At 47.3% G+C, this 12,747-nt stretch overlaps 1 protein-coding gene across 1 annotated transcript in view; it reads left to right on the forward strand.

Moving 5' to 3' along the window:
• Positions 1 to 12,747, forward strand: part of TXNDC16 (thioredoxin domain containing 16) — a 155,830-nt gene that overhangs the window by 48,176 nt on the left and 94,907 nt on the right. The window contains exons 9-11 of the mRNA XM_089661364.1: positions 4,350 to 4,506; positions 6,227 to 6,393; positions 9,987 to 10,047. Of these exons, the coding sequence (XP_089517490.1) occupies positions 4,350 to 4,506; positions 6,227 to 6,393; positions 9,987 to 10,047 (385 nt within the window). The remainder of the gene's footprint in view (positions 1 to 4,349; positions 4,507 to 6,226; positions 6,394 to 9,986; positions 10,048 to 12,747) is intronic.

Consider the following 12,747-nt stretch of genomic DNA (forward strand, 5'->3'; position numbering starts at 1 on the left):
TTAAAGCTGAACTCCGGCCTTTCCTTTAGTCTTGCACAGTTGTACAGGCTCCTCCCCTGCACTGAAAATGCCTAAAGCGGAGTTCCACTCACTCTGTAAAAAAATAAAAGTCAGCAGCTACAAAAACTTTTAAAAAACAGCCACTCACCTGTCCCACGATCCCGCGTTGCCCCCGCCACAGCCCGTTTCACCGGCCGTCTTATATTCCCGGCGCAAGCATCTTCAGTGTGGGCACCTGGCTGTGACAGCTTGCGGCTTCACACCCGGGTGCCCACTGCGCATGTGCTAGTAGCTCTGCGCTTCATGAATGGTCCTGTAGTCTTCTGGGACCTGCCACGTGTCCCAGAAGACTATGGGGAGGGAGGACAACTTCTGCCTAGGCAATCGGACCGGAAGTCCGATTTCTACATGATGGAAACAATATTTTTCCATATGCAGCTCTGCTCTGCAGGCTTTGTAGTGCTGCACAGTCCCAGGTGCATCACAGCCTGCCATACTTACCTACTCTCTGCTGCAGTCTGCTGCAGTAATTCATTCTCTGTTTCTGGGGTGCAGAAATTCCCCTTTCATCAGGGCTTATATAGTATGTAACCTCAAAACTGGCTGTACCCAATAGGACATTGATCATTTTTAAATATACAGAATCTGGTGTCACGTAATACCACCAGCATATAGTGTAGCTGATACTAGTTTCTGTATATACTGTCACGTACCTGATGGTGGAACCTGAGATGTAGAGGAGGGCCTCCCTTGCGGCTCTGGCTCAGGGGCCCTGGTAAAGTGACAGGGAGCACCAGAGCACAGAGGGGCACAAGTACCTGATGGGAATTCCGTGGACGAGTGTGACGGGAGTCACTTTGGTTGGGGGCCCATGGAACCCATCTCCCTTTGGAGAGGTGGGGAGATGCCTGTCTCAGCTCCCCATATCCCTCTTATGTGTAAGTCACCCTCTGCCTGTTAGGGGTACAGGGCGATCTGTCCTCATATTGTGTAGACCTGTCTAGGAGATAGGTGGGATGGGGGTTGTGGATTGTTTGGTGTTATGTGGTTGCATCCCATTGTTCTATTGTTTGTCTGGCTTGGGGGCAAACTATTATGGGATGTATGTGTTTATGTGTATTGGCTTGGTGGGGGGGTGTCTCCAGTAGCCCTCCCACCTGATGGGGCTGTCTGCTGGTGTGTCTCTTGTTACTAAATGTAGATTGCCCTGCCCCGTGTCATTATGCAGGGAGGGGGGTTGTTCCCTTGAATGTATATATCTTGTATCTGTGTTATAATAAACTAGTCTACTTCCTGGTTTACTTCATGATTGGTGTCGTCTAGTCTTGTATGGTCGGCTGTGGTGTCTGTGTTCGGTGTTCGGATGGGGAAGCGGTATTCTAACAGAAGTATCCAAGCACAGTCTGGGGTTCAGTTCCGTTTCAACGGGTGTGCGTCAGGAAAGCGCAGGAGTGGCTAGAGGATGGCACACTGGCAGTGGTGCAGGGTAGCCAGGCAGCTGGTGCTCTGGCGGATGTGCAGGTGCAGAATACTTGCAGGGTAGCCGGTAGGAAGCTGGATGAGCATAGAGAAGGTCAGGCGGTCCGGTTCAGCAACAAGTGGGCAAGGTCAGACAGAATCGGCAGGCAGAAGAATAGTTGGTGGGCAGGCGTTGAGGCAGGCGGTGTTCTAGTGAGGTCAAATGACAGATCGAATCAGCAAGGCAAAACAGATAGCAGGGTACACAGGAACACAGGATAAAGACCAAACAGCATTGAGGCAGAGTCCCATCTTAGTTTAAATAGACTGCCTGGAGCCAAAGTGACGTCGCGCATGCGCACCTGCTCGCGCGCGTGACCAGCCACAAACGGAGCCAGCAGGAGCCCCGTGACTACCCTGACAATATACATTAAATATCATCAATCTATTGAGTCTTGCTATTTTACCCTGATGAAGGGGGATTGTCTGATCCCCTAAAACATGCCGGCTCTCCTTTTTGCCAAAGATTTAGTTAAAACATTTTCTGGAATCTTTGGTGTGGTCCATTTCCTGCTGTCCACAAACAGTAATATCATGGCTCAGCCTCCTCTCTCTTCTCATTGGCTCACTGGCTATGAGTGATAGCAGCCGAAGCCAATGGCTCCTGCTGCTGTCTCAGCCAATGAGGAGAGGGGGTCCCGGGATAGCTGAGACTCCAGTGCACATTACCGGATGGAGAGGGGGCTTAGGTGAGTATTAGAGAGGCTGGGGGGATGCCACACAGAAAAGGTTTTTTACTTTCATGCATAGAATGCATGAAGGTAAACAAACCTTGAGCCCTTACAACCACTTTAATTTAAAAAATGCCTGCGAAAGTGGCACTTCAAGGTATATTTGAGCAAACTTCCTGACTTCAGCACTGATGCAGTATCTTCTGAATAGTATTGGCAGGTCCCTGAACGATTTGCCTTTTTGCTCAGATGTACTTTTCCCGTTGTATGTTCCATTGTTCTCCAGCAGAGGTCAGGCTTGCTTCATCCTAAAAATATTCAAAGTTTCATATTCATAATCTGAAGCAAACCAATAGAGCTGGTTAAAAAGTTTGTATTTTAACCGCTTTCCCTCCAGAGGATTTACCCCCCTTCCTGATCAGGCCATTTTTTGCGATATGGAGTTGCAATACTTTAAACTGACAATTGCACGGTCATGCAACGCTGTACATAAGTGGAATTTTTCGTCCTTTTTTTCCCCACAAATAGAGCTTTCTTTCGGTGGTATCTGATCACTTCTGCATTTTTATTTTTTGTACTATAAACAAAAAAAAAAACACATTTTGACTTTTTTGCTATAAAACATCCAGTAAAAATTTTTAAAAACTAAAATTTCTTCATAAATTTAGGCCAAAATGTATTCTGCTCCATGTCTTTGCTAGAAAACAGATCCCAATTAATTAATTGGTTTACGTGAAAGTTATAGCGTCTACAAATGGTGGTATATACACTGGAAATTTTATTTTTATTTTTTTATACTAGTAATTGCAGTGATCAGTGACATATAGCAGGACTGCGGCGGGCATTCTGACACTGGGGTGGGAACTGACTAACTGCTACTGACATCCCAATGACACTAATACAGTAATCAGTGCTAATAAAAAGCACTGACACTGTACTAATGGCACTGGGCAGGAAGAGGTTAACATCTGGGGCAATCAAAGGGTTAACAGTGTGCTGTTTTACATGATGTGCTGTGTGTGTTTTACTAGGGAGACATGCTGCTGTGTATTTCTCATTTCTGCAGAGAAGTACACAGCAGCATGTCCTTGCTGGTAAGAAAAAAAGACCTGTGTTGCTTACACACAGGTCTCTCCCCTGTCAGCTTTACCCGACGATCGCCAGGTGTCGGAGTGGCATCTCCGGCCGAGATCTGGTGATTGACATCCTTAGCCGCCAATGGCGTTCGCGTCCCCTACCAGGAAATGCAAACCACGTGTGTGTGTGTGTATATGTGTATGTATATATATATATGTATGTATATGTGATTTTGTGCAGCCCTGTAGCAGTAGTTCTACTCTAGGGCGGCGGGAGAGCGATTAAAGTTCATACGTTTTCATGTGTCTTTGAGACGTTTCTAATCACTTAATCACATTTTTGCATGCATTTTCCAGGGTGAAAGAGTATCGCCTGAATTATAATGCATACAAAGCTAAAAATAAATAATAGTAAAAACAACGCTGATGCCCCCGCCCCTATTAAATAAATAATAAAAATTACTATGCAGAGCCATACAAAGCAGTGTGCAGGAGCTGACATGGGAGAGATCTGTGTTGTTTATACACAGGTCTCTTCCCCGTCGGTAATACTCGGCAATCGCCGGTTGCCAGCGGGGAATCACCGGAACCCGGTGATTGACAGCCAAGGCCGCGAATTACAAGAGGAACTGCAAAATCATGTATATATATGTGATGTTGCACACCCATGCCACCCTGTAGCAGTATTTCTGCTATAGGGCGGCGTGGAAGCGGTTAACATACTTTCATCACAATAGTTAATTGTCACTATAGTAACACTGTACTACTCTGAGGAGGTTTCAGGGATTTGGTTTTTTTTTTTCGTGGTTTTTATTTTTTTTTTTTAACACTTTGATTGCTGTTACAGTGATAATCACTGCAACAGTACTGTTTTGAACGGTCATGAATGGTTGTATGCCCCTTGAGGGTAGAAGTGTACCTAACTTTCTTTTTATATTACATAGAATAGGAAAGTGTTAACATTTCAGTTTTTATTGCTGTCTTTATTGTGTGCTGTGTCTCGGGAACTATTGAAGAAAGCAATAGGAAATCCTAAACTTTTCTGCAAGGTGCTAACTATATTTTGTACTCTTTGCATTTATAGCACAGAGGAGCCCAGCCAGGTATCAGCGAAGCTTTTCTTTATCCATTGTAAGTCTGTGACGAGCGTGAGCCAGAAATGTCACCAGACTGTGATGGAACAACCCCTAACAACCATCAACATCCACCGCTTTCTGAAAGTCATGGGGCTTCCCTTGGTGGTAGGTTTGAGCATAGCAGAACATTTATAAGCAGTTCTTCCCCATAGAAACAAAAAATTCAAAGTCAGCAGCTACAAATACTGTAGCTGCCGACTTTTAATAAAAGGACAATTACCTGTCAAGGGATTCAGCGTGGTCATCACCTGAGCTGGCTCTACTGTAGTCTGCCAGTCCCCAGCGTCGGCATGTTTACTTTGGGAAGCCGGCTGTGGCTGCTTGCGGCTTCCAACTATGTATGCGCGAGGCAGGTGGCTGCAGGAGAAGGAAGGCTGAACTTTCGCTCAGATCGCCGCAGTTATCCAAGTGGAAGTGGGAACAGGTACCTGTCCAAACCAACACCCCCCCCCCCCAAAAAAAATAAAGTGTCCAAACTTGAAGAGGGGGAAGGGGGGAGGCAGATAAGCAAAACCTCCCCTTTTGGGGGAATTTCCACTTTAAAGTCATTGTCCAGCTTTGTTTGAAAAACATCAGTGTCCATCATATTGTAAGTATTTACCAAATGTAAATTCCCACCCCCCCTCCCCTTCCCGCTTCATTTCTTAATGCATTAGGTCCCTTTCACACGGGTGGACTTCGCCAGCAGATCCGCCTGCTCAGTGGGGATCTGTCCACGGATACCTGCTGATCAGGTGGATGACAGGTCCATGTCCGCTCCACATATGCAGAGTAAACATGGACACAGCCCACTTTCCCCTATGGGCAGTCAGATATAAACGTACCACCTGTCAGCATTAAGCTGGCAGGGAATTATCCTCCATCCACGCTGTTTAGAAAAATGGGGGAATCACCAGATCTAAAATCTAAACTTGTACGGATAGATTTATGTTAAAGGGGACCTTCCACCTCAGTGGCAAGTGGTCAGCTTAATACTGACCACCGACACCGGCTGTATTCTGACAGATGCCATTCACTCATGGCTGCTGTTAGAAACCACGGGGCCCCATGCAGCAAACCTGACAGCCCCCCCACAGTTTACTATGCTTCAGTTATGCATGAACAGTGAGTGATTGGTACCGATCACTCATTGTGTTCATTCAGGGCATGAAGGGGCTAGTAAATGTGACAAATTTACCGGACCCTTTCCCCCACTCTTCATCCTGACGGATCCTATTGTGCGCTTACAGCTGCTGGAGTGAAGGCAGCAGCACTGCGGGGGGGCCTGGGCAGCAGTAGGAAATGTATGATGCTCAGGGAGGGTAATAGGTGCACCAGGGGGGTAATTACTGGAACTAATTCCCTGTTTGGTCCCTGCTGCAGCAGCTAAAAACCAGCAAGAGGGAGAGGAGCAGAAGCCAGCTTTTGGTTGCTGCAGAGAGAGCCATACAGGGGATCAGTTCCGGTAACTGCACCCCCCTGCCAATGCCGATCACCCTTCATGCCCATATCTGATTCACTCAGATGCCTGATCCTTCCTGCTGGCCTGGGCCCCATACAGGAGGACTAGTGGTACCACCTTATCCACAGCCCTGCTTTCACTGTGGCATAATTGTAAATCCTCCCTCCATGTGCTTTGTATGGCAGTTTTATATTACTTAGTGATATTTTGTTTAGTATATGACCTGTTTGGTAGCTATTCCCTATTTCTGCACTTTGAATAAATCACCTGGATCTCTTATGATAAAAAAATAATCATTTGCAGAACAGGATGAAAGGGGTTTACATGAAACGTTGCGTGCCCGCACATTTAAATCTTATAAGTAAATGATATCTGGATTTTCAGGGCGAAGTTTCTGGAGATCCGGATAAATTCACAAGTGTTCACCTCCAGCTCGGCCTTCCCGTTATCTTCATTGTGAGCCAGCAGGAGACATATGACTCTGATTTGGAGACAGCAGAAGAAGTGGCCCGGCAACTTCTAGGGAATGCCGGTGTTGCCATTTTACTCAGGTATGATACTACAGTATCAAAACATTCTAAACCCTAAAACAAAAATATAAAATATTACAGCTCACCAGTGCTTTGATGTAGTGGCTGCATTCATTTTATGTTTTCATGGGTTTTCCCTTATTTTCACCTGGTGATCCTGCCAGTAGCATACTTTCTGTCTTCGATAGACAATGCTCACTCCACTGTATCTATAACGTAGTAACGTCATCACCCTAGGGCAGGGGTGGCGAAGCTATGCCACATTTGCCGCAGTGAGCACGCAGAGCCCTCTCTGTTGGCACGCGAGCCAAGTTGCCCCAGCATCGCGTCAGCAGCCGAGCATCGCTAAGAGAGCATATAGGGGCTATAAACATGCTTGGAAAGGAGTAGTGTTGCCAGGCAATGACGTCACGAGCCACGACTCAATAGCTGCGACTCTTCCGAGCTTGTATGGCCAGTCAGTGCGCTGCCAAACTATATATACAGTTGTGTTCAAAATAATAGCAGTGTGTTGAAAAAAGTGAATAAAGCTCAAAGCCCTTCTGATAGCTTTTATTTCCATCAACACAAATGCGAACATTACACATTCTATTCCAAATCAAAACATGAAGAAAAATAGATCAAATTTGTGTTGTTCCTCTAAAAAAAATTGAAGAAAAGTGAATATTAGACGGTTCAAAAAAATAGCAGTGTTTGTATTCTTCTTTACAAACTCAAACATTCACTATATAAACTGAAAAATGTTTGAAGATTTTGCTTTCCTTTGAATGACTTCATGAATATTTGGTTGTAGTCGCACTGTTTCTGAGAACTGCTGTACATCTGTGTTGCATGGAGTCACCCAACTTCTGGCCCCTGTGATCAGGTATTCCAGCCCAGGATGATTGGACCACATTCCACAGTTCTTATTTATTTCTTGGTTTTGCCTCAGAAACGGCATATTTGATGTCACCCCAAAAGTTTTCTATTGGATTAAGATCCGGGGATTGGGCTGGCCACTCCATAACGTCAATCTTGTTGGTCTGGAACCAAGATGTTGCACGTTTACTGGTGTGTTTGGGGTCGTTGTCTTGTTGGAACACCCATTTCAAGGGCATTTCCTCTTCAGCATAAGGCAGCATGACCTCTTCAAGTATTCTGATGTATTCAAACTGATCCATGATCCCTGGTATGCGATAAATAGGCCCAACACCATAGTATGAGAAACATCCCCATATCCTGGTGCTTGCACCACCATGCTTCACTGTCTTCACAGTGTACTGTGGCTTGAATTCAGTGTTTGGGGGTCGTCTGACAAACTGTCTCCGCCCACTAGACCCAAAAAGAACAATCTTTCATCAGTCCACAAAATGTTGCGCCATTTCTCTTTAGGCCAGTCAATGTGCTCTTTGGCAAATTGTAACCTCTTCAGCACATGTCTTTTTTCCAACAGTGGGACTTTGCGGGGACTTCTTGCAGATAGCTTGGCTTCACATAGGCGTCTTCTAATTGTAACAGTCCTCACAGGGAACTTTACACCTTCTTTCATCTTCCTGGAGCTGATTGTTGGCTGAGTCCGCGCCATTTTGGCTATTCTTTTATCCATTCAAATTGTAGTTTTTCGCTTCCTTCCACGTCTTTCAGGTTTTGGTTGCCATTTTAAAGCATTTGCGATCATTTTAGCTGAGCAGCCGATCATTTTCTGCACTTCTTTCTATGTTTTCCCCTCTCCAATCAACTTTTTAATCAAGGTACGCTGTTCTTCTGAACAATGTCTGGAACGACCCATTTTCCTCAGAATTTCAGAGAGAAATGCACTGTAACCAGCATGTACAACATTTGCTGCCTTCCTTCCTTAAATAAGGGCAATAATTGCCACCTGTTTTTCAAAGAATGAATGACCTCACTAATAGAACTCCACACGGCTATTATTGTGAACACTCCCCTTTCAATGAGTGATTCAATGACACAGAATCAGCAGCATGCATGTCATGACTGTTGGGTCTGTTGGATTTCTATTACTCTACTACACCTGCTAGTAAATTATTTGCCATGTAGAAATATCATTTCTACCAAAAACAGTGATTGATCCGGTTAGTGATGTCTGACTGCTAGATTTTAGCTTGTGCTGTGGTCAGTGGAACTTTGCCCCCTTGTGTTTATAGTCAGTGAAACTTTGCCCCCTTGTGCTGGTGCTCAGTGAAACTTTGCCCCCTTGTGCTGGTGCTCAGTGAAACTTTGCCCCCTTGTGCTGGTGGTCAGTGGAACTTTGCCCCCTTGTGTTTATAGTCAGTGGATCTTTGCCCACTTGTGCTGGTGGTCAGAATCTTTGCCCCCTTGTTCTGGTGGTCAGTGGATTTTTACCCCCTTGTGCTGGTGGTCAGTGGATCTTTGCCCCCTTGTGCTGGTGGTAAGAATCTTTGCCCCCTTGTTCTGGTGGTCAGTGGATTTTTACCCCCTTGTGCTGGTGGTCAGTGGACCTTTGCTCCCTTGTGCTGGTGGTCAGAGGATCTTTGCCCCCTTGTGCTGGTGGTCAGTGGATCTTTGCCCCCTTGTGCTGGTGGTCAGTGGATCTTTGCTCCCTTGTGCTGGTAGTCAGTGGATCTTTGCCCCCTTGTGCTGGTAGTCAGTGGATCTTTGCTCCCTTGTGCTGGTAGTCAGTGGATCTTTGCCCCCTTGTGCTGGTGGTCAGTGGATCTTTGCCCTTTTGTACTGGTGGTCAGAGGATCTTTGCCCCCTTGTGCTGGTGGTCAGAGGATCTTTGCCCCCTTGTGCTGGTAGTCAGTGGATCTTTGCCCCCTTGTTCTGGTGGTCAGTGGATCTTTGCCCCCTTATGCTGGTGCTCAGTGGATCTTTGCCCCCTTGTGCTGGTGGTCAGTGGATCTTTGCCCTTTTGTACTGGTGGTCAGAGGATCTTTGCCCCCTTGTGCTGGTGGTCAGTGGATCTTTGCCCCCTTGTTCTGGTGGTCAGTGGATCTTTGCCCCCTTATGCTGGTGCTCAGTGGATCTTTGCCACCTTGTTCTGGTGGTCATTGGATCTTTGCCCCCTTGTGCTGGTGGTCAGTGGATCTTTGCTACCTTGTGCTGGTGGTCAGTGGTGGAAGCTCTGTTATTGTGTTTTTCTATGCGATAAATAAGTGGGTTTTGGGTTGCAGTTTGGGCGCTCGGTCTCTAAAAGTCTCACCATCCCTGCACTAGGGCAATAGTAAATATCACTTACCCGTCTCCTCTTCTTCATAACTTAGAGGGAACAGTTTTGCCGTCCACAAAGATAGCAGGGTGCAATGCTAACTGACAACACTTAGCAGAGGCAGAGCACACAGGAAGTTATCAGCTACCTGGATCTCTGGCAGGATCAAAAGGTTTAAAGAGAAGTTTATTGTTGGGGCTTGCCTAAGCCTTTAAATTGCTTTATCTGCCAATGCTTTTGCTGGCTGATGCTGATCACTTATTGCTTAAAGCACAGGAACAGGTTTGCTTTAATCACCCCACTCCCAAAAGTACATACATACCGTTCCTTCACTCCCTCACCACTCCACTCAGCTGTAAGAAGCAAAGAAAATATTTGTTTGGGTTGTGACACTCTCCATGTGGCAGTCATGTTGTCGTACCTTGTTCTGTTTTGTTTTCTTCAGGGAGAAGGTTGCTGTCCAAATCCCTCCCGATACTAATGTGGGCATAAAAAGAGCAGAAGAGGTAAGCACCACTCCAGACAAGTCAGCTCACTCAAAACTGGTGTAAAGGTAACTGCAGGGAGATCTTGATGCTAAAGTATCTGTCTCCCCCCCTCCCTCCTTGTTTGTGCTTTCTTTTAGGCTCAGTTCACGCCAGGGGCGGACTGACAACTCATGGGGCCCCCGGGCAGTAGGGGATCATGGGGCCCCTGTGTCCTTGCCCAAACTCAAAAAAGCCTATGAAAAAGGTACCAGGGGCATCTCATGGGGCCCCCTACTGACCCCAGGCCCTCGGGCAGTGCCCGAGTTTCCAAATGGTCAGTCCGCCCCTGGTTCATGCTAGCTTTGTCAGCAGGCGTCAGACAGGCGTTTGGGAAGCGTTTTTAACGCTTCTCAAACGCCTATGAAAATTCTACACATGGCAGCACACAGTGCTGTTCACACTGAAGCGTTTGCATCGTGTTGCGCTGCATCGAGGCAAAACTGATGCTTCGTGTCCAGTCAGGAGTTGAAGCCTCCCAGTCAAGTCTATGGTGCCGCTCCACCTACACCTGGCAGGCGTTTGCTGTGCAGTTGCAACGCGGTTGCGTTAATACCATTTAACTTCATTATAGGCGTTTGTGGTGTGGTTTTAACGCTTGGCAAATGCCTATCAACCGCCTAAAAACCGCGCATGGAGCATTCGGGGAGCGTTAAAAATGCTTCCCAAACGCCTGTCCAATGCCTGTGAAACGCTATAGGGGCGTTTGCCAAGAGTTAGAGATAAAGTCAAGTGTGAACGAGTCCTTAAACTCTCAGGATGGGACAAGTGCGTGATATTTCTGGAACGATCAACAGATATTTTCTGTACTTGCTGAAATTTTTCATAGCCTAAAAAAAAATAATGCATACACCACAAGGACTGGTGAGCTGCAATATATTTAAAAACATTTTTTTAGGTTTAGATACACTTTAAAGTGAAACTTTAGTCAAAAAATTAATTAACTTCATGCTGGTCCCGTTTGCAGGTATAGCTATGTAAAACATTAAATAAAAGTGCCTATACCAGTGATGGCGAACCTTTTTGAGCCCGAGTGCCCAAACTGCAACCCAAAACCAACTTATTTCTTTCAAAGTGCCAACACTGCAATGAAACCTGAATATCGAGCTTTTGGTTTAGAAAAAACAACTCGTACAGTAGTGCAAACTAATTAACAGTACAGGGATGATCAGAGACTGCGGACACAGTACAGGGATGACCAGAGACTGCGAACAGTACAGGGATGACCAGAGACTGCGGACACAGTACAGGGATGACCAGAGACTGCGGACACAGTACAGGGATGACCAGAGACTGCGGACACAGTACAGGGATGACCAGAGACTGCGGACACAGTACAGGGATGACCAGAGACTGCGGACACAGTACAGGAGATGACCAGAGACTGCGGACAGTACAGGGATGACCAGAGACTGCGGACAGTACAGGGATGACCAGAGACTGCGGACACAGTACAGGGATGACCAGAGACTGCAGACACAGTACAGGGATGACCAGAGACTGCGGACAGTACAGGGATGACCAGAGACTGCGGACACAGTACAGGGATGACCAGAGACTGCAGACACAGTACAGGAGATGACCAGAGACTGCGGACAGTACAGGGATGACCAGAGACTGCGGACACAGTACAGGAGATGACCAGAGACTGCGGACACAGTACAGGGGATGACCAGAGACTGCGGACACAGTACAGGGATGACCAGAGACTGCGGACAGTACAGGGATGACCAGAGACTGCGGACACAGTACAGGGATGACCAGAGACTGCGGACACAGTACAGGAGATGACCAGAGACTGCGGACAGTACAGGGATGACCAGAGACTGCGGACACAGTACAGGAGATGACCAGAGACTGCGGACACAGTACAGGGGATGACCAGAGACTGCGGACACAGTACAGGGATGACCAGAGACTGCGGACAGTACAGGGATGACCAGAGACTGCGGACAGTACAGGAGATGACCAGAGACTGCGGACACAGTACAGGAGATGACCAGAGACTGCGGACACAGTACAGGAGATGACCAGAGACTGCGAACAGTACAGGAGATGACCAGAGACTGCGGACAGTACAGGAGATGACCAGAGACTGCGGACAGTACAGGGGATGACCAGAGACTGCGGACACAGTACAGGGATAACCAGAGACTGCGGACAGTACAGGGATGACCAGAGACTGCGGACACAGTACAGGAGATGACCAGAGACTGCGGACACAGTACAGGGATGACCAGTGACTGCGGACAGTACAGGGGATGACCAGAGACTGCGGAAAGTACAGGAGATGAGCAGAGACTGCGGACAGTACAGGGATGACCAGAGACTGCGGACATAGTACAGGGATGACCAGTGACTGCGGACAGTACAGGGATGACCAGAGACTGCGGACACAGTACAGGGATGACCAGAGACTGCGGACACAGTACAGGGGATGACCAGAGACTGCAGACAGTACAGGGGATGACCAGAGACTGCGGACAGCACAGGGATGACCAGAGACTGCGGACAGCACAGGGATGACCAGAGACTGCGGACAGCACAGGGATGACCAGAGACTGCGGACAGTACAGAGATGACCAGAGACTGCGGACAGCACAGGGATGACCAGAGACTGCGGACAGCACAGGGATGACCAGAGACTGCGGACAGCACAGGGATGACCAGAGACTGCGGACA

This window comes from Staurois parvus, unplaced genomic scaffold, assembly GCF_062004578.1.
Source record: "Staurois parvus isolate SC_StPar_1 unplaced genomic scaffold, SC_StPar_1.0 ptg001329l, whole genome shotgun sequence".
Taxonomy (NCBI): Eukaryota; Metazoa; Chordata; class Amphibia; order Anura; family Ranidae; genus Staurois; species Staurois parvus.